Raw genomic sequence first — 27,940 nt, 5'->3', positions numbered from 1 at the left:
TAATGCAAGTTTGCTAATGGGGGGGGGGGAGCCCAGTCAATTATTTTAGGTAAAGTCAGACCCGAGTAACAAAGTGAAACTAAATCAGAGAGAGACACAAAGATAGTTTTTATGGCTGTATTTACTCCAGCCATCCAATTTCTATTTTAATCATTTTTAGATTCCTGGACATGTGACTAAACTGTATTCAGCTTCACTAGACAAAGTGAGCTTTCTACTCTTTTAGTAAATCATCCTACCTTTATCACAGCCTAGCAAATTATTCTTAATTCTAATGTTACATATCAAGCTATACAACATTTCACTAATGATCTGTCCCATTTTAATTTCATGATTTTGTGATCATTGTTTCTGCCCACTCTTCTTACCCCCTAGAGTGAAGAAAACGATGGCCAAGTGAAAGAATTGCTGAAACGAGGGAATTACCTTCAGCTAAAAATACCAGATGATAAAAAGAGGGAAGAAATCAAACTAAAACACCAGCTTTTACAAGCTAAATATAATACTCTCAAGGTATGTATACACAATTTAACCTATGGACATTCTTGTAAGAAACTTGAATAAATATCATGAAAATCGTTTATAAATTTAAACATGTATGTTGTACTTTATTCATGCTGCTTTTTAAAGAGAACTTACATAACATAGTGATTGGCCACATTACAACCCTCCCTTTATCTATCCAAAATGAAAAAATATGTTTTGCCTATAGTTCTACTTTAAAGGGTTGTAAACCCTTTAAAACCATTTTTTACCAACAGGTAAGCCTAGATTAAGGCTTGCCTGTAGGTGCTCGAAATACCTCCGGAGTTTTAGGAGATATTTACAATAATGACCGGCACCAATGACTACGGTGCATGCACTTTAGCAACGACAATCGTGCCATTCCTAAAGGAGGCCGTGCCGTAACTGCCGACTCCCGTGCGCATGCGAGTGACGTCATCGCGGCTCCAGCCAATCACAGCGCTGGAGCCGCGATACCCAGAAGTAACCCCTGGGAGAGATTCGGCTGCCCGTGTGGTGTATGAGGACGGCTGTGGGGGCCTCAATCTGAGGTGAGTATTACATAATGAGCTAGTATGCTATGCATTATGCATTTGTCTTTCAAGGTGGGTTTTTTTTTGGGGGGGGAGTGGGTTTACAACCACTTTAGTTATATTAGGTATTAGAGTAAAACATGATTAGTATACCAAGCACAATTTTCTGATGCTAAAAGCTTCTGAATGACTTTTAAAAAATTGTCGTTTCAAATGCCTCCTCGAAAATTTTATTTGTATGAATTTTTATTATGGGATATCAATGTACAGGAACATTGAATGCAGTTTATTCAAAGATGCTGCTAACACCATCAGATTTTTGTTAGTAATTCTTCCCAGAAACTAGACATGCCACAGCCTGAGATTTAGAATTATCTCCAATTATGACAAAATGTCCTTTAAAGCTCTCCTTAAGGGAACTTTATTATTGGTTGTGTTTTCAAGAAGTAAGGTCATTGATTTTCATTTTTTGTTACTCAATAAAGCCACTCACCCTTGACACCCTTGAACTCAAATGAATATTGATTATTTTAAGAAAATCAGTGAGTCTTATATTAAATTGTGTTCCATAATGTTTTTACCTTAAAGCGCCCTTAGGAAATATTTTACTTGCTTCTCTATGGATCGTCTAATTAGTCATATGCTGTTTTACAATCAGCATAAACAATCATGCTTGCTCAATTATGAAGTGTACATTATTATGAGAACAATGCAGTGACTAGATCAATACTTATGAATGTGTGTGCAGCATGCTGGTATACCCAGAGAATTTACAATGTGTATATCAGTGCTGTAAGTGATGTCTATGGCCTTTCTCCTGGGCATGTGACTCTGGACTATTGTTACGGAAGCAGTTGTGTAATGCACAAATACATAGAGAAGATATTGAGATATTTAGAATAGGGTTTTCTCTTAAAATTGTGCCTATATTTATTATCACATAAGGATACCAAAAAAGTGATCTTTTAGCAAGTATTTAAAGGTGTTTAAAAACTTGTTTAACTTTTGAAGGTTTTTCTCTTTTAATTTGTAATCTTTAACTTTTAAATAGAATGTACACTTATGGCTGGTTAACACTAAAACGTGTGTGTCCCGCACCTTCTAGCGCATTTAGGTTGTGGCAGCTCATTGAAACGAACAATGGGCTGCCAACCACACGGGAACATGCAAAAAAATAGGGCAACAACTACAAATCATACAGCACCAAATCGCAAAGTACTGCGGCACCATATGGTTTTGTAGCTGCATACATGCTGTGTTTGCAAGATACATTGCGTTATTGGGATTATTTGTACAACTTTGGAGGACTTATTGTGGAGGACATATTACTATTCTGTTGTTTTATGAGTGCAGTGTGCTTTAGGGTTATAGATTGGATGGATGCTATTTCACTAAGCATGCCTGCTATATGTAGACCGTAAGGTTAGTGAATGTGTTAAAGTTTCACTTTGAAAAAATAGCCAATTAAGTGCAAGAAAAACAAACAAACAACATGTTTTACCTGCACGTGATTTGATGATGGAAATTACCAGATCTTCACTATATTCACTGAGCTCTGATGAAAATGGGTGAAACTGCACTGGCAAAGGTCTTAAAGGTTAAAGAAGAAAGAAAACTAACAATTCCTAATTTAAATTTGCCTTTCCATTTCATCAATTATGATGTTTGTTGACAAATAGTCCAAGAAATTAAAGTTTGTTTGTAGCCAAGAAAAAAGTGCACAATTTTTTCAGAACAGTCATTTTTTTTCATAAAAAGCATGTGCCACTAGCAGAGAAGATAATTTTTATAAAGGACAACATGGTAACCCAGAGATCAGCACAACTGCTGTGTATCATTTGAGTAGCAGGTTGGATTCTTATGAGGAAAATCTTAACTAGACATGTGCAGAACAGAAACATTTCATTTTGGATAGATTTGTTATGTTACAAATTTAATTTTGTTAATTTGTTTTGGAATTTGTTTAGTTTAGTTTCTTTTTGTTTTGTTTATTAATTTTCTAATGAATTCCAAATTTTCGGAATGAAAATCAATTGAAAAATCTGTTGAAAAATTATTATCATCCAATTTGAATTTTGTGTGAAAAATAGCTGGTTGTTAAAGAGCAGGCCAAGAAGTCGGCTGCTGTGTCCTTTACAACTGGAGGGCCTGGTATGGATGGGGGGGGGGCACACCATTTGAAAAAAAAAATATTAAATCCATACCAGACCCAGAGGACCTGTTGTGGATTGGGGGGGGACGCTGCTTTTTTATTTTATTTTGTATTGCCGACATTCTTTTGTTTATATTTCAGCTACCAGCAGGGAAGCTCCATGACCGCTAATTAGTCATCAGTTGTTAAGGACGCGTGGCTGACTTCTTGGCCCGCTCCATAACAATCAGCTATTCTTCACACAGAATTTGAATTGGTCGATCATTTTTAACAATCCAAATTTGAAATTGTTCCAAAAATGTTGAATTCATTAGAAAACAAATTTATGAAATGTACCTTCAGACCAAAACTAATTGTCACATGTCTAATCTTAACACTGGACTACCAGAAAACATAACTGAGCAAGTTTATAACAACATTTTACAAAGGATTAAAAATCCAGGATCAACCAGCCCTCATATTTGACTTGCACAAAAAGTCTAACCCCTGATAAAAGGGGAATTTGTTGATAACCTTCAAAATGTATAGGCCCTGTACAGATGGGCAAGAATCTCGTCAGGAAAAAAACATTGTTTTCCCTGACAAGATTCTTGGCAAGAATCTCTTGCCGTCCGAGTGTACACACTGACCTTTTTAAAAGAACAGCGGTTCTCTTGAAAGGCAAGAATGCAGTGACGTCATCACGTACGATGAGCATGCGCTCATCACATTCGATGACGGCACCGCCATCTTGCTTCACCCTACCTATGCCATGGAAGCTACCGCGCATTCGTCTTAGTCATTTCGAGCATTTGCGGGTTTCTACGGCGACAGGTAAGTATACACACTCTCGTGTTTCTCGTCGGGAAACAGGCCGACAAGAATCTCGATGAGAAAAAAGAGCGCAGTTTCTCTTTTTTTCTCATCGAGATTCTGGCCAGATTTCCTGACGAGAAACCTGAAAGCCTTGTACGCACGAATGATTTTTGTGTGTACGAGGCCATAGACCATTTTCTCCATAGACCATACATTTCCAATGAAAAGAATGAGGGGAAATAATAAAGACCAACAATGTAACCCAGAGGTTAAAAAAAAAAAGGTTCCAAGGGCAGGCCAGGTAGTAAACAAGTATAATCCAATAAATGGTTTCAGAGTTAGGCACAGGGTTGCCAACCGTCAGTAAATTTACAAATAGTTTGTAAAATCCATAATTTTAGCATCTGACCATAAATGTCCATTACGGACATACAGACTACATGTCCATAATGGACATTTATGGACAGATGCAAAAATTACAGATTTTACAAACTGTTTGTAAATTTACTGAAAGTTGGCAACCTTGGTCAGGCAGATAGCAAGAAATCATTATGCAGTAAGCAATCCAAGATCACGTCAGGAGGCAATCCAAAAAGCAATCTGGGTACATGACAAGGTTAGTAACAAGGGAATCCAAAATAATAGCAGATCGGAGTCAGACAAGAAAACAGACAGGGAACCAGGAAGCTGATGCTATCACAAGCACAGTGACACTGGCTGATGATGCTTAAATATGGCTTCTTTGGCACTGAGAACAAACCCAGCCAGGGGATGAATGGCAAGACTCATTAACCTGCATCTAATGGGAGCAGCTCAGAGTATAAGAAGACGTGTTAACCCACAGCTGACAGGAGAAGCTGGAAGACTGTCTAATAATTACACTGTAATTTCAATGTTAGGGGATTATGGTGGTAATGATTGTTATTATTATTACAATGAGTGCTGGCATATTTTGCAAAACTTTGCTGCAGCACAGACAGAGATGGATTTCAGTTATCTAACTTAATTTCATATATCTTTTTATGTTTAGATAATAAGAGAACTAAATAAAGCACCACCAGTGCCAGCAATCAGTTCCCACCAGTGTCAGAAATCAGTGCCCACAAGTGCCATCTTTCACAGCTCGTTAGAGATGTCAGTCATTGCTGGCTATCAGTGCACCCATCATTGCTGCCCATCAATGCCCACCAGTGCCACCCATCAATGCCCATAACTGCCTATCAGTGCTGACCATCAGTGCCCATCAGTGCTGTCTATTCATGCTGCCTATCAGTACCCACCAGTGCCACATATCAGTGCCCACCAGTGCTGCCTATCAGTGATCATCAGTGCCACATATCAGTGCCCATAAGTGCGGCATATCAGTGCCTCCTTATCAGTGCCACCTAATCAGTACCCATAAGTGCCACCTCATCAGTGCCTATACGTGCCACCTTATAAGTGCAGCCTATCAGTGCCCATCAGTGCCACCTCATCAGCGCTCACTCGTGAAAGAGAAAAATTACTTATTTATAAAACTTACTGACAGAAACTAAGAAAAACGTTTATTTTTTTCAAAATGTTCAGTCTTTTTTTGTAAAAAAATAAAAAACACAGCAGTGAATAAATGCCACCAAAAGAAAGCTCTATTTGTGTGAAAAAATTATAAAAATTTCATATGGTTACAGTATAGCATGACCGCGTTGAAAGCTGAAAATTTGCCAGGGCAGGAAGGAGGTGAAAGTGCCCTGTAGGCAAGCAGTTAATGTTATTGCTAATATCTGTAAAGTAAAAGAAAAGCTAGTGTGAATCATCATTCACTCCGCCTACACCTACACCATATTAATGCACAAAAATTACACATTTCATGTTCAATAAGGATTTATTGGGAGCTGTTAAGCAGTTATTTGATATTTATTATTTAATTTGAATTGCTCTTCAGAAACTGTTTTTTTTTGTCATGTGACTGGCACAGCACTCCTGTTTTATGAAGGGCAACAGACCAGCGAGATAAATTACTTCTTCTTAGGAAGACATATTTCAACATTTTTTACATCCTCTCGGACATTCTTCAGACCTCTTAATTGATCAGGCCATTTCTGTAAACACCCTCTTGGGGGGTCACGAAAAGGGGACTGCATTAGCAATCAGGACTTCCCCTTTACAAAAAAAAAAAGAATATCTGCCAAGAGTCTTATTTCTTGAGAGTCCAGAGACTCTGAAATCTCATAAATCTTGTTTGAACCCAAAGACCAGAAACTTGTCAATTACTCTTTCTCTGTTGTTCCTATTTATTTTCCTGTTGCTATTCTTGTCTATTTTTATATTTCTTTCAGTATTTTTTTCCCTTTCCCTTTATTAAATGATGTTGTAAAATAATTGAGTCTCGTCTCTAGATGCTCTAACTTAAAAAGTATCCCTGCTCTTTGAAGAAATGCTACTACAGTGTATATTGCAATTTGTGAAATATCCCTGCCCACCTTAACAGTGTGTATTACAGACATTTTTAAAAGTCGTCATTGTTATTCAAGATATTGTGAGCAGTTCATGGTGGCAGCTGTTTTGGTTTGGTTCACTAATTAACCAAACCTTGTGTCAATCACTGTCAGTATGCTGGCACTTGGGTTGTGGTCTTGCAAGCTGTAAAATCAGGGTGAGACTAAAGCCCTGTACACATGATCGGTTTGTCCGATGAAAACAGATTGATGGACTGTTTTCATCGGACAAACCGATCGTGTGTGGGCCCCATCGGTTTGTTTTCCATCAGTGAAAATAAATAATACATATTTTAAATTTTCCTATGGATAAAAAACCGATAGAAAAAAACGACCGTCTGTGTGGAAAACCATCAGTCAAAAATCCATGCATGCTCAGAATCAAGTCGACGCATGCTCGGAAGCATTGAACTTCATTTTTCTTAGCACGTCATAGTGTTTTTTACGTCACCACGTTTTGGCACGATCAGATTTTTGACTGATGGTGTGTATGCAAGACTGATGAAAGTCAGCTTCATCGGATATCAGACAAAAAAATCCATCGTATTAGATATCCGATCGTGTGTACGAGGCTTTAGAGCACTATTTTCACATATTGGTGGCAGCATGGTGAAAGCTAACCTGTAATGTTTCACATATTGGTGGCATTGGCTAGGCTCTGACACCCTTTGTTGTTACAAATGTACATTTAAAGTAATTCTCAATATTTTCAAATCTTTAGATTTAATTATAATTGTGTAATCCTTTCATGAAATACCTTTTTTCTGAAACTTCCCGTAAAGGGATGACAACCCATTGTCTCTTTCTTTCAATTGCCCTGCTCTATTGTCATCATGTCACATGTACTTCTAGTGGAAACTGTAAAGGGCTGTGCTGACACATATTGTTACCACCAGGAAGATTCATCTGAGCAATGACATATAGCCCTGATGCAATAAGTTCATGTAGACAGGAAGTGGGTGAAAGACACTGGAGGAGTTTGGTATTACTGAGATGCAAAAGAAAAAAATGTGACGAAAATGTATGACAGTTGTTTATGAGAAACATTACTTTATCAAACTAATCCCAAACTTTAGTGTTACCCTTTAATGTTTTATATACCTTAAAAGAACCAGAAATCCTACCAGTTTTATTGTCTTGGTGCCAACAACTCCTGGCCTAGGCTGAAGAATGTATTTTAAAGGGGAAGGGGCCAGTCTGGTTGTATGGGGTTTATACAATTCTAGTGGTGGTCTATAAACAAGGGACAGTCTGTTGCTGCCCTGCACTTAACCACCTTGGCGGTATCCCCGAGTGTGACTCGGGGTGGATTTTCGATGCTAGGATCGGTATCCCTGAGTCACGCTCGGGGTAGCTGTGCAGAGTGTGCAGCGGCGCGGCTTACCTGCTGGCAGCATCCACAGACAAGTTACTCACCTTGTCCCTGGATCCAGCGATGCATCCCCGCTGTGTGAGCGAGCAGGTCCTCGCTCGATTCACAGTGTCCCTGTGTGCCACCGATCTCCGTTCCCTGTGACGTTACGAAGCACGGGGGCGGACAACGGCGCCAAATTCAAAAAAGTAAACAAACACATTACATACAGTATACTGTAATCTTATAGATTACAGTACTGTATGTAAAAAATACACACCCCTCTTGTCCCTAGTGGTCTGCCCAGTGCCCTACATGTTCTTTTGTATAATAAAAACTGTTCTTTCTACCTGAAAACTGTAGATTGTCCAAAAGTGTCCCTTTATGTCAAAAGTGGTTTTAGAGCAGCTAGAAAACAGCGATAATAAATTATAATCACTTGCAGAATTGTGCGATAGCGATTTGTGGGGAAATTCATCATAAAAAATAAAAGTAATGACAGCGACAATTCTGCAACTGAGCAAATTTCAGTGATTTTGAGTTGATTACATTATTGAATAATTTTTATTATAATTATATTATTATTTGTTTTAATTATTTATAATTATTTATTATATTATAATTTATAATTTTTAAAAAAAAAATCATACCCGGGATGCCTACTACACTCTTGTTTGGTCAGATTTAAATGAGTTATTCCTAAGAATTGCAGGCCTACAGTATAAAACGCCAAATTTCCTTGCAAAATAATTGTACCGCTTTTGGTACGTAATTCCAGACGGAATCATACCGCCAGGGAGGTTAAGCTACCCAAGCTTATTTTTTTTAGATCTTCCCAAATGTCTGCTCTTAAAAGTCTTGGGAACGTATACACACAATCTGAAAAGAGATACAATATATGTAAATTTAAATTCATAATGATTTGCATATTTCAGTAACAACATAAATTGACTGTAAATACAATTTCCACCCAGGCAGCTAAGAAAATTATAGATGAATATAGGAGGGTGATTCATCTAACTCGTTTACATTTTAATAAAGCTTTTATTTATGTGCACAACTTTCACTGACTTTATTCTGAGTTATGACTGCACCAGCCACATTAATACGTAACAGCTTTTGATTAATGTGTTCCTTTGTACAGAGGAAAATGATCTCTGTCACTCCATGTACTCTGTTACATGAACGGTTAGTGTCTGTCTGGGCTTATGCACAGATTAATGTTATCTATAGAAGTGAGTTAAATTCTTTAATATTATGTTATGAGTGAAAAATTTAATTTTAGAATATAGAAAACTGCAAAGCTCTGTTGACTTTCAACTATGACTGGACGTGTACATAAATGATCTTTGTTATTCATATTATAACTAGGATTTGAGATCACAAAGAAGGAAAAAGGCTTCAGAGATTTCCCATCAGTGGTATCAATACAAAAGACAATCTGATGATTTATTGAAATGTTTGGATGATATTGAGAAGAAAATCGCTAGTCTTCCAGAACCCAAAGATGAGCAGAAGCTTAAGGTATTCAAGTGTGTGATTATATCATATAAATAATGCATTCATGTTACTGTTCATTTGCAAAGTGAAACTAGATGCAAAGCACATACTTTTTCCAAAAAGTGTTGCTCATAGTATACCGACATTTTCTAGAAATTTGCAGTGGAATTTTTATGTATTTTTCATCCATTTTCACATTGCACATTAATATTTATTTTAAGAATGTATTTTTATATAGGTTATTAATCCATTAAGTCAGAGGGGTTTAGGCAACCTGTGGCTAACCTCATTGCAAAAATTTGGTTTAGTAAGTTGTATTATATATTATATAGCAACCAGCCATTTTTTTAATCTAAATAAAACATAATTTATTAGCTGTCTTGTGTTTATGAAAGAAGGTATCCATCCCACCTTCTTAGCTTTAGGGTTTGAGAATTTATTTTACAACACCTCACTTTATAATACCACACATAATGGTACTATCAAAAGTCTGGTTAATTAGAGCATGAGCTATTGAGTTTTGTAATAACCATTTTTTTTATTTATTTTTTGGAAAGCAGTTAAGGATAACCTTAAAGCATGTGAACATGATAAACATTAGAATATAAATATATCTCAATATGTATTCCTTTAATATTCCTGAAATGCACTTACCCCCTTAAAATTCTTTGAAGTGTTCATTTTAATAGCTTTTGTAAAAGTAAATTGAACATTTCTGTTAATGTAGGTACATGGATTTCATTGTTGTATTTGAAAAATCTACAGGTTGCCTAATTCCCTTCACTCTATGTTAATTCTAGAGACAATCTCAAATAAATAAAATATTTGGGGAAAACAGGATTATGCCACTGAATAAGAATCACTGTATAATCATTAGCAACAAAAGCACATTGTAATATCTGTCTACCCTTATACATAGATACCTACTTATTTTATTTAGCATTTGGTGTGAAACTAAAGCAAGGCTATTAAGAGTATTCAGTGCAAAAACTCTTTATTTTAATGTGTAAAAGTTTAAGGGGTCTAGTTATAAAGCAGAGACTATGTTTTATAAACATTCTCTGGCAGAGAACCATTCAGGTGAATTTGTTTTTAATAGGCGGAAATGGTTCTCCACCACTGAATGCTTGTGAAAGTCGCATAATCTCCTTTATAAACAGACCCCTAAGTGTTTTATATTTAACAAGATTTTCATGCCTTTAACGTATGCAAATTAATGTGGCATTTTCTAATTTTATGCTGTGGTATGGTTGAAATATTTATTTAAATGATGCTCAACCTATGCTTGCTTTAACCCTATTGCTGACACCAGCACAAAGTTTACATTGGCAGCTCTGCTACCCCTCCTGTGTGCCCACGTTTGCCATAGCAGGTGTCCGCAGGGATAGTGGGGGACAATTAGTGAACATTTGTTCCTTGATTGTATCATCCCTGAATGAAGTCAGAAGCTATGAGCTTCTTGTCACTTTCAGTTTCAGAGCTGTCATTCCCCTGCTGCTATGGCCATGGTAAAAAGCTGATCAAGCATGACATTTGGTTGATCTGTTTCACTGGGATTCAGAGAAGACAGTAGGGGTCCAATATACCCTTAGTATCTCCTAAAAAAGGATCTGTTGTGTACAATATGCTATCACATGTGATCGCAATAAAGTTATGTGCAAAACTTAAAAAAAGTGTACTGAATCAATAAAAAATAAAAATAATTTTTTTTAAAGTCCACCCACCCTCACAAACAAGCAATACAAAAGCAAACACATGTGCTACACATATTGGGTATTGCTGCACATGCCATAATGAGAGCAATAATTCTGGGGCCATAACTCACAGTTAACTCTGAAGCCCTGTACACACGATCGGATATCTAATGGAATCTAATCCGATGGATTTTTTCTTCAGATATCCGATGAAGCTGACTTTCATCAGTCTTGCCTACACACCATCAGTCAAAAATCCGACCGTGTCCAACACGGTGACGTAAAACACTACGACGTGTTAAGGAAAAATGAAGTCCAATGCTTCCGAGCATGCGTCGACTTGATTCTGAGCATGCGTGGATTTTTGACCGATGGACACAGACAATCGTTTTTTCTATCGTTTTTTCTATCGTTTTTTTATCCATATGAAAATTTTAAAACATGTCTTTTTTTTTACCGACGGGGCAAACACACGATCGGTTTGTCCGATGAAAACGGTCCATCGGTCTGTTTTCATCAGACAAACCAATCACGTGTACAGGGCTTAAGCCTTTACCTGTAAGGGCTTTTAAAACATTACTTTTGAACAATTTTGGGTACCGTAGTTTGCCACCACTTGCACGCACAATTTTAATGCTTGATGTGTTTGGGCTAATTACTCATCTTTTATATTTTACAAAAAAAAAAAATGGGTGATATATTGTGTGCACCAAAATTACCTTTGTTACTAAAAACATTGGTTTGATGAACTGTAATGCTAATATTGTATGACACAAAAAATTGTAACTATCATCTTTTATTGGTTTCAGTAAAAAGAATGTGTGGGAGTTTTAACTAATCTTCAGACCTAAAATGTGTATTTTAAAATGTGCACAAAAATGCAAAAACAGTTCTGGCAGTAAAAGGGTTAAGAACCCCTGTCATCGCCCTGTGTCAAATAATATTAGCATCTCAGGTTAAAATACTCCCATACATCAGGCTGTATTTGTCTGAAACATACACGGTACTGAAAAAAAACCCTCTTCTTTTGGTAATCACCTTAAACACTAGATTCTCTACTTTCTAGATGCATGCAGCTGCTCCCCTACCCTATGCTGTCCATGGTCCTAGTAGGGACTGTGAAAGACTTGCATAATCTGCAAACATGGATAATGAAGGACTGTCACGACTATGGCTGATGGCAGCGCTTAGAATAGGGAGCAGTACCTGCAACTTAAGCACTTAGTGAGCACAATCACTCAACCAATTAGAGAGCAGAAAACCCTGAACCCAATATAAAAACTTTGCAATGTTAAAATGCCTATGAAACATGGAATTTCTCAAATGTATGAAATATTAACAAATTTAGAAGTAAGTGGGGGTTTACCTTATATAACGAAATGGGAATAAGACTTAACAACAAAGTTAGAGGAAAAGCAAATGATAGAAGCAGTTTATATCTATGCAACAGATATTGCTACTATTGAAGCTAATTATAAGTGTTTGGTAAGATGGCATCTGACCCCGGAAAGAATCAATAAAATCCAGCCAAGTAGATCTCCCCAATGTTGGAGGGACTGCAAACAAATGGGAACAACAATACATATTTGGTGGGAGTGCCCAAAAATAAAAGAGTACTGGTATAGTATTTTAGGGTACATTGAAGTGATAACCGGGGAAAAGATCCCTCAAAATCCCTGGAATGTGTTATATCATGGGAACAATAAAACTAAGAAGCAATTCCAAGAAACTTTGGTCCCTCCCCTGCTCAATGCTGCAAAGGCCTTGATCCCAAAAAAATGGCTGCAACTGGAGAAGCCATCTATAAAGGAATGGATACAGAGGGTAGATTATATATCAGAGATGGAGTACCTTTGCAGCAGAGACCAGGGAACAGAGGAAAGACTTTGATTAATTTGGAAGAAATGGCATATGTTTAAGCAAACAGAAAACTACTCAGCAGCCATGATAGCAACGGAAGTGAACAAAATAAGTTGTAATGGCGAAAATACCGGTTCTTAATGAGGGGGGGGGTGGTAAATAGTATGTTTTGTTAGAATCGTATTGTTTCTATGTATTGTATGTGAAAACATCCCTAAAATAAAGTCAATTAAAAAAAAATTGAATAGGGAGCAGCTTCTTGCATCTGGCATGTGTCAAAGAGGTGATTTAAAAACTAACTAGAGATGTTTATCTTTATACCGTATATACAGATTGGTGACATGATCTATTTAAATGGTAGAAATAATGAGAAAAAGCAATAAACACTCCCCTTTTATTCAAAACATAAAAATATAAAGGAAATTATGGCTTAATAAATTTTATACTGATTAAACAGATGTGCTTGAAACAGCTTTTGTCAGTACAATATTTTAAACATAAAGCAGCAGATAATAAACAGAAATGATCTGAAGATTGTCACGTTTGTATTTTTAAGTGGTTAAAAAGATGATGTTGAAAAGTTTTTCTCTTCTAATTAGGAAAATACATATCCACTTTCTTATTTATTATAATATATTTAATATCTTCACTTGTGTCCCTTATTTGGGACACCTAATATCTTCACTTGTATCCTCATTTGGGACATCAATATTTATTTCAAAATACCAGTGTCCTGGACTTCAAAGCTACAGCTAGGTGTATTCGGCTGCTGAGTCCTCTCCAAATATTGTAGGTAATGACGTGGATTAATGCTTCTTTATTTGTAACAGAGAAAAACTGTTAGCACATATTTAAAGGACCACTAAATATAACATTAGCTTATTTTCAGAAACTAGTTTATGTAAAAGAATTTCTGTCAACATTTCTGAATTTGTAAAAGCTTAAGAGAAAAAAAAAATACTGTCAGTGGTACTATTTTAAATTGTATTAACATCCAAATTTTCAGGACAAGCTTTTGGGGTGTACCCCTTCTTCAGAGTCCAAGCAGCAATAATGCACAACGTTTTAGCAGAATGTTAAGTAAGACAATCTGTGAGGGAAGTAACACAAACAAACATATATAGCAATGGTAATTAAACGTGGATAGTTAGTGAAATAAGGAAAGGTGTGAGATGTGGACTGTTGTATAGTGATTTAGAAAATGAGGTCCACATTTAGTCCATTATCTTCTATCCAAATAGTCTGCTCTTGGTGTTTTGTTTTTAAAGGGAACTTCAAAACTACTCTGGAAAGGAAAGCTTTTGAACTAAGAACAGTACCATATTTATTGGCGCATAACACGCACAGGCATATAACATGCATCCTAACTTTAAAGCCGCGTACACACGATCAGTCCATCCGATGAGAATGGTCTGATGGACCGTTTTCATCGGTTAACCGATGAAGCTGACTGATGGTCCGTCGCGCCTACACACCATCGGTTAAAAAAACGATTGTGTTGGAACGCGGTGACGTAAAACACAATGATGTGCTGAGAAAAATGAAGTTCAATGTTTCCAAGCATGCGTCGACTTGATTCTGAGCATGCGTGGATTTTTAACCGATGGTTGTGCCTACTAACGATCGGTTTTGACCTATCGGTTAGGAGGAATCCATCGGTTAAAATTAAAGCAAGTTGGCTTTTTTTTAACCGATGGTTAAATAACCTATGGGGCCCACACTCGATCGGTTTTGGCCAATGAAAACGGTCTATCAAGCTGTTGTCCTCTGTTTAACCTATCGTGTGTACGAGGCCTTAGAGGGAAGTTTCAGGAAAAAAACTTTCCACGGCCCCCTGCATATAACACACAGGCACAGTTTACCCTCTATTTCCAGGGTTAAAAAGTGAGTGTTATACACCAATAAATACAGTAATTCTATTTAAAACAAAGGGTTATGGACTAAATGTGGACCACAGTTTTTTAAATTACTATCCAACAGTTTTATGACCACTCTCACCTCTGTGACCTCCCCCCCCCCCTCCCTCCCAGTTCTTAGCCTACTCCTTAGCTCACTCCTTTCCTTATATTACTAACCTTCCAAGTTGTTTTTTTTCCCCTCAGAAATTATCTTTACTTAACATTCTGCTAAAACTTTGTGCATTAAGTTGGTTATACACATTTCCACATCAACACATGAATGAGTGATGCAGAGATCTCTCCCACTGCTTTTTTATTCTAACAAGGGGCCCATGCCCATGCCAGAATACACTGATCAGAGTTTGCAGCCATTAGTTGCAAGTGCTTAATGAATGCTGTTTTTTGAGCAAGACTTTAACAGAAGCCAGTCGACTTTGGATATGTATGTACTGGACTTTAGTACTGCTTGGACCTTGAAAAAAAAGGAGTTCTTCACAAAAGTGTGTCTTGAAAATTGGAATGTTAGTGCAGAGGTACGTTTTTCACCAGCTCGGACTTCATCTTTGCTATAGAATAAGACTACTGATTGTCTTTTTTTTTTCATTTTTGGTACCTCCTTTTACCTACTTGACACAGAGCTGTAGGCTGCACACAAAAATGTATAAATGTCAGATCTATGTTGTTGGTTTGCATTTTTTGGTACTTTATACAGTTATAAATGTTGCGAGTTGCTCTTTTCATAATGTGCTTTTGAAATTTTAGAATAGTGGTCTTTTAAAAACAACATTTTGCACTGAAGACTCTTTTTGGTCTCTTAGGCGCTTAGTATTGAAGACATTGTTTCTTAAAAAAATATTAACTTGTGTTATTGTGTATCTTTGTTCCAGATGAACTAATCACTAGCAGTACGTGGATGAATTCATTCTCATATTAGCACACTTCATTAATCAACTCATGTACATATGTTACCACCCAGTCATTCTAAATGTTTTCTTTTGAGTTTTATTTTCTTATCACTTTATTTTGCTTCATTATTGCTTTGTTTTGCCATTAAGTCACAAACTCTGTTACAAACTAACACTTGTTCTGTAGGTATATTTAATAAATCATATATGTAAAATTAAACATTCACATATCTATGCAGGTAAGAATTACATAGCACATGGACATAAGATAGATGCGTTAAAATAGAAAGTAAAACACAGTCAAAACATTCTGTTATTGATGCATTAGTCTCCTATCTTGTAATACCTAATTACCTGTTAAAATAAAATTATACAAAGAAAGAAGTGACAGTGTTGGCATAAGTACTCTTCTTCTACTTCTAATGTAAGTTCATTACCTAGTTAGCTAATTGCCCTGGGCCCTGTATTGGTTTTGCTCACTAGGAGATTGATGGAGAATTGGAAAAGAAGAAAGAAGAACTGAATGCTGTACACAGACAAGCTGAACGTTTGTGTAAGGATGGGGCTGCCAAAGCAGTGGAGCCAACTCTGATCCATCTTAACAAACGGTGGCGAGAAATTGAGAGCAAATTTGCTCCTTTCCGAAGACTGCACTATGCACAAATTGTGAGTTATAATTGCAAACCCGATAGTTTGCAACTAACCAAAGTCTACTAACACTGAGGTGTAGAGAGTATGATCTAATCTCATGAATAACTGGCACTAGCCAATGCTCTAAAACAGCTGTAACTGTTTGCAATATGCTACCCAATTTAAGCACACCATGTTGTGTTTCAAACAGCCATCAATGCATGTTACTTTTTGTTGCTTTGTTCATTTTATCATGACATCTCACAGATTGCAGTGTGTGTTACTCTTCATTTTAAATCTTTCAAACAGGTACAAGTTGTACTCCAGACTCTCATTTCATGCATTTTTGTTTTACTGCATATGTGTGAAAACAGAAGTCCTGGGTTATTTAACATAAATCGCTGCATGCATCATATTTTCTAAACATTGCTGTAGTAGCAGTTAGCTGTACTATAGCAGTGCTACAATGGATACATAAGCACACACCAGTGACAAAATGCATATAAAACTCACACTGCTGAAACCAAAGTCTTGCTTTTATTTGGCTATCATGGGAGATGAGTATATATTTGCATGTGGAATTTCTATAAGAATGGATGGAGCATTTAAAAACCATATGTGTGTGACTGTTTGTCCATGAAAGGCTACTTAAAGCAGGTACTTACTTTTTCTTTAATGGTCCAACATACCTTACTGGCTCTGGCTTCTTCTGGGTGCTATGTTGTGGCTGTCTTCATGGGCTGGCACAGGATGACATCACTCCTGTGTATACACAGGAGTTTAGTCATCCACAAAGGTGCTGTGCCAGAATGTAAACTGGTCTGCGCTTGTGCAGTTTAGTGTACATTCCAAAGAAAACAGCGAGCAGGCAGATTTCACTGCAGAAGAGACATTGCAGGTCTCATCTGCAATAAAGAGCCTGCCTTCTCACAGACTTTAAAACTGTCACTTTAGTTCTGCTTTAACAGAAATGCCTGAACTAAGGAATGTAATTCCAGGATCTGGTGTTAATTAGTGCATAATTCCAGTCTCTAGAGCAACTGGAATGTGAGACTAGGATAGAAAGGTTGATAGTAATATTGCCATGGACTTCTGTCCTACTTGTGTGTGTGTGTAGAGAGATGAGTTGGAGAATATTATATATCTGGCATAATTGAGATTAACAGATTAGATCAGTAGTTGTGGATGGAACCTTAAAGATATACTTGTTTAGAAAGATTTGCACTATGTTTAATGTATTGTTAATCATATTTGCGTACGTAGTTGGGATGATTTACTAAAAGAACTGAAAATATTTATACAATACATTGTGTAAATATTCACTTCACTTTTCCAATTATGTGAAAAGCAAATTCCTGTTTTGAATATTTAGTCAGGTACAGATGAAATAGGTAAACAGAAATTTGCTTTTCACATATTTGGATAACAGAAATAATTATTCATATTATTTTTTTGTGCCAAGATTCTCCACTTCCACTCCTTTAGTAAAGCCTTGGAAATTGATCAAGTTTTATTTCAAGTCATCTAAACTTGTTTCACTAAAAAAATTATTTGGTAAAATAAGTGTCTATGTTAAAGGAAAATTAAAGGCTAAGTTCACTTTTTTTTCTAAAATCCAACTCTCCTATGTACCAAGATACCATTAATGAACCTTGCAGAAAAGCTTTCTTTAATTTTGAGAACAAGGCCTTAACTTAGCAATTGCTGTATTTCTTAGAAAACTTCATCACTTGCTGGCATGTAGATTTGAGATAAAGAAATCAGTAAGACAGAGGAAGAAGTTTACCAGCTGACTCATTAGCATGCACCCTTCAACCATATTTGCACAGCTTCTCCACGCATTCATTTGCCTGGCTTCCCCAACATCCCTCCAGACGGGTTTAGGCCATATGCTAAACTCCCCGGGGCTGTAGCTATATGCAGCCCACAGGACCCCTGATGTAGTGCAAGATTGGATCTGCCTGATTGAATACATAGTGATTGGATATATGGTGTGTTCTCCTATTAAATAGACTGTATAGCGAATGGCCACATTTATACACCTAAAATTACTTTGGCCTGCTGCAGTGGCAGGGCATGCACCCCACCTCACAGAAGCAACATTAGAGTGTTACAGATTAGTGTCATTTATTGTTTCTAACAAAAAAAAATATATTAAAAGTATAAACAGTACAAATAAGTACAGAGTTTAGATTCAGCTTTCCAGTAAGCAATGATGTTCAGTACAACCAGTTATGTCATAACAGAAATAACTAAAATAAATATCACAGAGACACTGTATTATAAGGTTAACCAAAGCTTGGGCCGTGTCAAGTAGGGCATATCATGACTTAAAATTGTTAATGTCACTCCAAACACAGAAGCAAACATGAAAAAACAAGTAACAAATGCAGCAAAATGCACAGTAAAAAACACGCAACTCACACCACGTCAAAATATCCCATTAGCTACTTTGTCATGTGTAGCGCAACCCATTAAAAATCAAAGGGCTGCCCCATGCGTGCCATGGGAAAAACCTGCCAAAAAGAATGCACTCCTACTACTCTAGTTGTGACTGAGGACTGAAAGTGAAATTGGTGCATTTATACAAGAACAATGAGGCTCCATTCACATATGTGTGTTTCCAAATGCATGGCAAACTGCACAGAAAATGCACATTTTGCCAGGTGTTTCAGAAACACTGCAAATGTGCATCATCTTTGTGCTGTCATTACATGTTAAAGGCTTCCCCAATTGCAGCAAATACTGCACCAAATGCACCATGCTCTGCTCCAAAAAAGTTCTGAAGCTTATCTGGGGCAATTATCCCACATAGGGCAGCCTACTCAAATGAATGGGCTGCCCTATGCGTGACAAGTTAAAACCCTTTAAAACACCCAAAAAAATGCATGCGGGAATGTGAGTTTTTTATTGCATGGAGATGTGAACGAGGCCTCACAACTGAGTGTCTCTGTCCACACCCACCGATGGACTAAGGATAGCCATACACTTTGCAATCTTATTGTACTATCTCTGTACAATTTCCTTTAGATTTACCTGTACTACGAAATAGAAGGACCCACCTGGCCAATCTATTAAATTTGTATCAAATCAGTCAGGCCCTTGTACTACAAAGCTAATGGGAGCTCTAAAGGAGATTGTACAATCAGGCCCAGATTCTCAAAGGAGATACAATGGTGTATCTCCAGATACGCTGTCGTATCTCTGAGTCTGAGCCGTCGTATCTACGCGCCTAATTCTTAGAATCAGTTATGCATAGATTTGTATAAGATCCGTAAGTCTCTTACGCCGCCGGATCTTAACTGCATATTTACGCTGGCCGCTAGGGGCGTGTACGCTGATTTACGCCTAGAAATATGTAAATCAGCTAGATACACAAATTCACGAACGTACGCCCGGCCAATGCAGTACAGATACGCCATTTACGTTAGGCTTTTCCCGGCGTAAAGTTACCCCTGCTATATGAGGCGTACATGCGGCGCACCAATGTTAAGTATGGACATCGTTCCCGAGTCGACTTTTGAAAATTTTACGTTGTTTGCGTAAGTCGTCCGTGAATGGGGCTGGACGTAATTTACGTTCACGTCGAAACCAAAACCATCCTTGCGGCGTACTTTGGAGCAATGCACACTGGGATATGTCCACGGACAGCACATGCGCTGTTCGTAAAAAGCGTCATTTACGTGGGGTCACATAACATTTACATAACACACACCCACATCTTCCACATTTGAATTAGGCGGGCTTAGGCCGGCCTATTTACGCTACGCCGCCGCAATTTACGGAGCAAGTGCTTTGAGAATAATGCACTTGCCTGTCTAAGTTGCGGAGGCGTAACGTAAATAGGATACGTTACGCCCGCACAAAGATACGCCGTTGTACGTGAATCTGGGCCTCAGAGTGTATAGAAAGTGGATGGAAGGTGGTATTGTAATGAGGGAAGTGTGGTGAGCACACCCTATCATGCCCTCCTCTGTGATATAACATGGAAATTAAGGCTTCTGGGAGATGACCTACAGGAAGTGAATGCTGAGAGATTATCTACAGAAAGTGATGTAATCTGAAAATCATTTAAAAAATGCAAATAAACTGACAAGATTGTAAAACTTCTGTGGATAAGGTAAGTGAGAGAAAAGCACATTGGGATGCCTGGGCCAGAAATGGCATTGGAAAATGCTTATATTTATTATGAAAAGTGAATTTTGAAAAAAAAACAATATTTTTTACTTTTTGCTATAATAAATATCCCCAAAAAGATATACATTTTTGTTTCCTCAGTTTAGGCCGATACATATTCTTCTACCTATTCTTGGTAAAAAAAATCGCATTAAGCGTTTATCGATTGGTTTGCGCAAAATTTATAGCGTTTACAAAATAGAGGATAGTTTTATGGCATTTTTAATAATATATATTTTTTTTTTACTAGTAATGGGCAGCGATCAGCGTTTTTTTCCATGACAGTGACATTATGGTGGACACATCGGACACTTTTAACACATTTTTGGGACCATTGTCATTTTCACAGCGAAAAGTGCTATAAAAATGCACTGATTACTGTGAAATTGGCAGTGAAGGGGTTAACCTCCCTAGCGGTATGATTATTTCAGATTTTAGGTGCTGAAAGTGGTACCATTATTTTGCATGGAAATTTGGCGTTTTAAATTGTAGTCCTGCAATTCTTAGGAATAACTCACTTGTCTAATAGACATCCCGGGAATAATAAAATTTGAAACACAAAATCATAAATTATAATATAATAAATACATATAAATAATTATAACAAATAATATAATAATAAAAATTATTACTTTTAATTTTTTTGATGTCGAATTTTCCCACAAATCACTATCGCTCAATTCTGCAAGTCATTATAATTTATTATCACTGTTTTTAAGCTGGTCTAAAAACACTTTTGACATAAAGGGACACTTTTTGGTTGCTATGAACAATCTCCAGTTTCCAGGCAGAAAGAACAGTTTTTATTATATAAAAGTGCATGTAGGACACTGGGCAGACCACTAGGAACAAAGGGGATGTGTATTTTTTTCATACAGTACTGTAATCTATAAGATTACAGTATACTGTATGTATTGTGTTTATTTCCTTTTTTAAATTTGGCGACGATCTCCGTCCCGTGCGTCATAACGTTGCAGGGAACAGGGCTTGGCAGTACTGGGCACTGTGAATCGAGCGAGGAGGACACTGCTCGATCACACAGTGGGGAGGCATCGCAGGATCCAGGGACAAGGTAAGTAACTTGTGCCTGTGGACACTGTGATGCGGTCCCGAGTCTGGCTCGGGGTTACCGCTTTTAGTCCTGAAATTCCACCCTGAGCCTGACTCGGGATTACCACTCGGGGGTTAACCCCTAGGGGGTGCTAAGGGGTTAAGTGTGCCCTAAGGGAGTGATTCTTACTGTAGGGGGTGTGGCTGTAGGTGTGACGTCACTGATCGTCGTTCCCTATATCAGGGAACAGACGATCAGTGTCACTGCCACACAGAAGAATGGGGAAGGTGTGTTTACACACACCTCTCCCCATTCTTCAGCTCCTGTGGCTGATTGTGGGACACCAGCGGTGGACCGGGTCGCTTTGGACCGGGTCGCGAGCGCGCCACTGGCGGTGCACTTGCGACCCCCGGCTGGGCTCTTAAAGGCAACGTACAGGTATGTACCCCTTCTGCTGACATATATCGGCGTGAAGGGGTCATCAAGTGGTTAAACTCCATAACAAGTGTCACATTAAATATAGATATTGGGACAGAATGTTTTGAAGCACATCAAACACAAGAAAGGAACGGTGGTGTTCTTTGATGCAAACCACATTTTTCTGGATATCTTTCATCTTTTTATTTTTCATATGTTCAGTAGTGATAACACTAATTAGCATACATGTGTTAATATAAGACTAAGCACTATATTTGAAAACATATCTGAACAGCATAAGTTTTTTTTTTTTTAAGTGAATACATGTTCTACCGTTATTTACTTTAGTTACACATGTCCTTTAGCTGGTAATTCTGAAGTTTAAAGTGGTTGTAAAGGCAAACGTTTTTTTACCTTTGTGCATTCTATGCATAAAGGTAAAAAAAAAAACTTCTGTGAGCAGCATCCCCCACAGATCACCCCTAACTTACCCAAATCCATAGATATGTACAAGAGCAGCATCTCTTCGGGGTCTCTCCCTAATCATTGACTGAGACCCGGCAGCAGATGCCAGGGCCGGCGTTGAGCTGCACTTTGTGTGGCCTCGTACACACAACCCTTTTCCTTGACAGAATCCATCAAGAAACTTGGTGGCAGAGCTTTTTTTCAGAGGAAAACGGTTGTGTGTATGTTTTTCGTCGAGAAAACTGCTGTGGAACAAGTTCTCTTTTTCCTCGTCGGGAGTCTCAATTTCCTCGTTGTGTTTCTCATCGGGCTGGTTTACGACGAGAAACACGTTTGTGTATATGCTTAGAAACCCGCGCATGCTCAGAATAAAGTATGAGATGGGAGTGTGCCTTCGGTAAAAGTAGGGTTTGTAATGGAGATAGCACATTCGTTATGCTGTAACAGACTGAAAAGCGTGAATCGTCTCTCACCAAACTTTTACTTCACACGCAGTAACATGAGATTAGCAAAAGCAGCCCCAAGGGTGGCGCCAGTGGAATCAAGCTTCCCCTTTATAGTGCCGTCGTACGTGTTGTACGTCACCGCGTTTGAGAACGACGAGATTTTGTCTTGACAGTATGTACGCAAAGAAAGCTTGTCAAGATTATCGACAAGCCTAACAAGGAACTCGTTGAGGAAAACAATGTTTCATTTACGTCGAGTTCCTCGGTCGTGTGTACGAGGCCTGTGTCTTATGGACGTGACACGTGACCTTGCCCCCCTCTGACGCACCCTCTGCTACGTCACTGGGGAAGCCCAGGATTCCCCTTGCGTCAGAGGGGGCAGGGTTTGGGGATAAAGGAAGATTCTGTGCAAAAAACTGATGGTACAGTTTTTTTTTAAATGGTGATTTTGATATGCAATGTTTAATTTTGTTCAAAATCATAATATCCCTTTTGCTTAACTAACTACACAGAGATATACTACAGTTGTAATAATCACCACAGAGTTCTTCTTTAAGTAATACTTAAAATGTTACATAACAATTTTACATGCAGCTAAAGTAAATATCTTAAACTGGCTTGACATTAGTTTGTTATTTTCCAAGTCCAGTAGAACTAAAACATCACCTTTATCTTAAGAATCAAAACAAAGGCACCTTTAGAAATGTTTTGCAATGGCAATCTGCAAACAGATATCTTGAATTTCATGTGCACATGTGATAGTGCACATCATATGAGAAGAAAGGCACTGATGAAGTAACCTTCCCAGAATTCATCTGACACTTGCTACATCATCAATGCCTCAATCAGGGAAGTGGAAAAACATTGTGTAAGTAAAAGCAATGTTTGCTTAACTAATGAACGTAAGATGATTTCCTATCAGCATACAGAACTGCATGCTGGTGTGATTTTTATTAAACGGGAAATGTTCACTTTGATTTAAAAAAAATTCTCCTATATGCGACACTCTATAGCAAAATTACATAATTCTTAAATATTTATTATATATAGTAAGCATAGTTGTGTTTAAATGCCAAGCTTGGAAAATAGGTAGTGGTTATAGATTATTTTCAAAGAAATACGCTGTTAGCATGGCATTAAGTAAAGGACGAACTTTAGATCAATTCCTTATCTGCAAATAACTTTCAAAATAAAAATCAATTTCTCAAGTCCTAGGTGTAGTTTGCCTGACTGTTTAATAAAAGTTCACCTTTTACTTTGACTCCTGTGTTTGAAGGTATTTAGGATTTAAGAGACGGAAAAAGGCAGCAGAAAAGTTCATATTTAGTTCTACAATATTCTCACTCTTAAATACGAATAAAAAATGTTTCTGAACAATCTGTAATTTTTTTAATTAAAAATTATTTTTCTAAACATTAGTTAATGTAAAATACTGTAATATGGGATCCATGTGTCTATTGTGGCCCTGGAATAGAGCATGGGGTCCTCCTTTCTGGGTCACAGTTGTGCACAGAATTTTCCATTTTGCTTCCAGTCATTAATCTGTTCAGACCAGTGTGAAGTACAATATCGGAATTTTATTTTAGAATACTATATAGCAGGGATGAGCTATCTGTTTGAGTCGAACATGAGTTTGACTCGAACATTGCCTGTTCACCCGTTCGCCGAACAGCAAACAATTTGGGGGGTTCGCGGCAAATTTGAAAAGACACCCTTTAAAAGTCTATGGGAGAAATCAAAAGTGCTAATTTTAAACGTTAATATGCAAGTTATTGTCATAAAAAGTGTTTGGGGACCTGCCCCAGGGGACATGTATCAATGCATTTTTTTTTAAAACAGAAGTTTTTCAGGAGCAGTGATTTTAATAATGCTTAAAGTGAAACAATAAAAGTGAAATATTCCTTTAAATTTCGTACCTGGGGGTGTCTATAGTATGCCTGTAAAGTAGCGCATGTTTCCCGTGTTTAGAAAAGTCCCTGCATAAAATTACATTTCTAAAGGAAAAAAGTAATTTGTTTTAATTTAAAACTGATCGTGGCTATAATGAGTTGTCGGGTCCCGGCAATACAGATAAAAGTCATTGAAAAAAAAACAGCATTGAAAAAAAAAACATCATGCCCTGCCCTCGTTTATAAAACAACTGTCAAACAGCTTGCATGTCATTAGACGGGTGCCTCTGGTTCAGGGAAGATCGTGCTTCGTTCCTGGCTGGAGAGCATCGCTGGAGAATGGATCACCATGGGACATCAAGAATGGATTACAACGCTGCACAGCCTGGATTACATCCAGGCTGGAATGTTTTTTCTATTTTTTATTTTTTTTATTTTTAATAAAGGACTTGTCCCAAGCCATCTTCTGTCATTTTTTACATTTTCACACTTTTCTTTTGTGAAATGGTCTGATATGGAATTTGGGGGGACCCCCACCCTTTTTTTAAATTTTGGTTCGGTGTTCACCTTAATATTCATACCAGACCCAAAGGGCCTGGTAATGGACTAAGGGGGAACCCATACTGTTTTTTTTTCAATTCCTTTTATCTGTATTGCCGAAACCCATTAATTCATTATAGCCGCCTTTTTTCCTTTAGAAATTACATTTTGGGGGGGCGTGGCTTGGCGCGTGAGCCGGATGGACGTCTAAGCCCGGAGCTCCGGACTAACGAGGAGACCAGCGGCACAACCCGACCCGCACACAGCAAATTTTGACGGATCATCCACCACCTACACCCCGCAGCACTCCAGCCATGACCGGGAAACGGCAGATGGCTAAGCATCCTCACCGTTTGACGGACTTTTTCGCTCCGGCCGGAGGTAACACCAGGCAAGATGGCGCCGAGGCCTACTCCCCGCAGCCGACCTCCAACGGAGCCCGGACCTCTCATCAAGGTACTCGCACCACACAAAGAGCATCGGATGATGCATCCTCTTCCCCTCCACCCACGCCATCATCCTGCAGCCCGGTAAAGTCTAAGCCCAGGCTGGATGGACAGGGATTGGGCCGGTCCACGAGTCCGGCAGCCAGCCAGGCCTCTGACTCGGGGGAGGATACCAGGGACCTGCCGGAATCCATTATCTCGTTCCCCACACAAAATCAGCCTGTAATTGACACTGTCCTCAAGGATATGCTGATATCCTTGAGGAGTACACTACAGTCGGATTTGGCAGCCTGTATGCATCGCTTAACAGGGGATATACAGGAGGTTGGTACCAGAGTGAGTCATATTGAATCCAAAATGGAGGAATATGCTACTACTATAAATGAACTAGTTGACGCTAATGAAGATAGAGAAGCAGATAATGAGTGGATTAAAGCAAAGTTGGCAGATATGGAAGATAGGTCCAGAAGGAACAATCTTAAAATTAGGGGGATCCCTGAATCGGTTCAACAACATGACCTGAACCAATATGCTGCATCCATGTTTAAAGATATGCTGCCAGAACTTTCTGACTTAGATGTCACTATTGATCGCATACATCGCCTTCCAAAGCCGCCACACCTGTCGGAGCAAGTTCCTAGAGATGTGTTACTACGTCTACATTTCTACCATGTCAAAGAACGGCTTATGACTACGATGAGGAAAAGGGAACAAATCCCAGAGCAGTACCAGAACATACAGTTCTACGCAGATCTGTCCCAGTACACGCTGCAGAAAAGGAAAAATCTAACGTCTGTCACGAAAATCTTACGTAACCACAAAATAATATACAGGTGGGGATACCCGACAAAGCTTTCTGTAACCAAGGATAACCGCACCTACACAATATCAGCATTGGAGAAGGGCCTTGCCCTCCTCAGGGAGTGGGGGCTTCTCCCTGCTGAGGCTGTGAAGCAGGCCTTGACCAGCACTCCGCTTCATGTGGAGTCAGGCTGGAAACAAGTCACCTCCAGGAATGCAAAAACCCATACCTGATACTGTCCATGGTGGGTCTCTCAATTTCTACTTTGTCTCCCACATGCCACTAAGTTGTCGCCATTGACATTGTTACCCCAATTCTGTTGCAGCAGATAGCTGCCCCAAGTGACTTGTCGCTTTCTAGGGATATGACCCTGGGCTCAGGGTCATTACTACGTTGCTATGTTCATGTTGTTCTTTTTTTTCTTACATCCTTTTTCACATTTTATTTTATTTTTCTTCTTCATGATATTCTCGCTTCACCTATACCTCGCCCTTATGGATGTCGACGGATCGGAGTGCACTACTGTACCCGGAATATTATCAAGGATGGCCCAGGATGCCAACTGACCCGAAAATGCACCCATGCTTATCCTGTGGACTGCTGGCCTTCTGGCTGTGAGTATTATTTGCTGGCCCTTGGTCTGTATTGTTACCAAATAACCACACCTGGCACCCTCTACACTGGTTTGTTATGTCATCTCTCATCTTCCCAAGCATTAACCCCACCTACAAAATATGCCACTTAAAATAATATCTATGAACGTTAAGGGTTTAAACCACCCGGTGAAAAGGAAGTCAATGTGGAGCGAAGCCATTTCACATAATGGGGACATATTATGCGCCCAGGAAACTCACTTTAGTAGCAAGGCTCCTCCTAAGTGTTCCCATAAATGTTTTCCCCATGTGTTCACGGCGAATGCAGACTCAAAAACGAAGGGAGTACTGATTGCTGTAAGGGATTCAGTGGCCTTCTCTTTACAATCCCAAGTTCAGGATCCGCTGGGAAGATTTCTCATACTACTGTGTGAAATAGACTCTGTTCCTTATACTATAGTGACGGCATATTCGCCAAACACCCACCAAATCCGTTTTTTCAACAACTTGATGAAGAAGGTTCTCAAACTGAAAAGAGGTCATTTGATTATATGCGGGGACTTTAATATTGCACCCGACCCCGGGATGGACTCTACTTCCCATTCTACCCGCTATCAGCCTACCTTGCTTCCGTGTATGCAGAGCCAGGGTGTGTATGATGCCTGGCGCTGTTTACATGGATCCGAAAGGGACTACACCTATTTTTCTCCACCTCATAGGGTCTACACCAGGATCGATTTGTTTGTGGTGGACCAACAAGTGTTGTTGAAGACCATATCAGTGGACATTAATACCATAACATGGTCTGATCATGCGTCT

General features: G+C 38.5%; 1 protein-coding gene across 1 annotated transcript in view; it reads left to right on the top strand.

Moving 5' to 3' along the window:
- Positions 1-27,940, top strand: part of DMD (dystrophin) — a 2,981,380-nt gene that overhangs the window by 1,282,278 nt on the left and 1,671,162 nt on the right. Inside the window, exons 39-41 of the mRNA XM_040336499.1 lie at positions 376-513; positions 9,181-9,333; positions 16,150-16,332. Coding sequence (XP_040192433.1) covers positions 376-513; positions 9,181-9,333; positions 16,150-16,332 — 474 coding nt within the window. The remainder of the gene's footprint in view (positions 1-375; positions 514-9,180; positions 9,334-16,149; positions 16,333-27,940) is intronic.

Source organism: Rana temporaria, chromosome 2 (genome assembly GCF_905171775.1).
Source record: "Rana temporaria chromosome 2, aRanTem1.1, whole genome shotgun sequence".
Taxonomy (NCBI): domain Eukaryota; kingdom Metazoa; phylum Chordata; class Amphibia; order Anura; family Ranidae; genus Rana; species Rana temporaria.
Note: the sequence above shows the minus strand (reverse complement) of the source record. Positions and strands in the feature narration are given on the sequence as shown.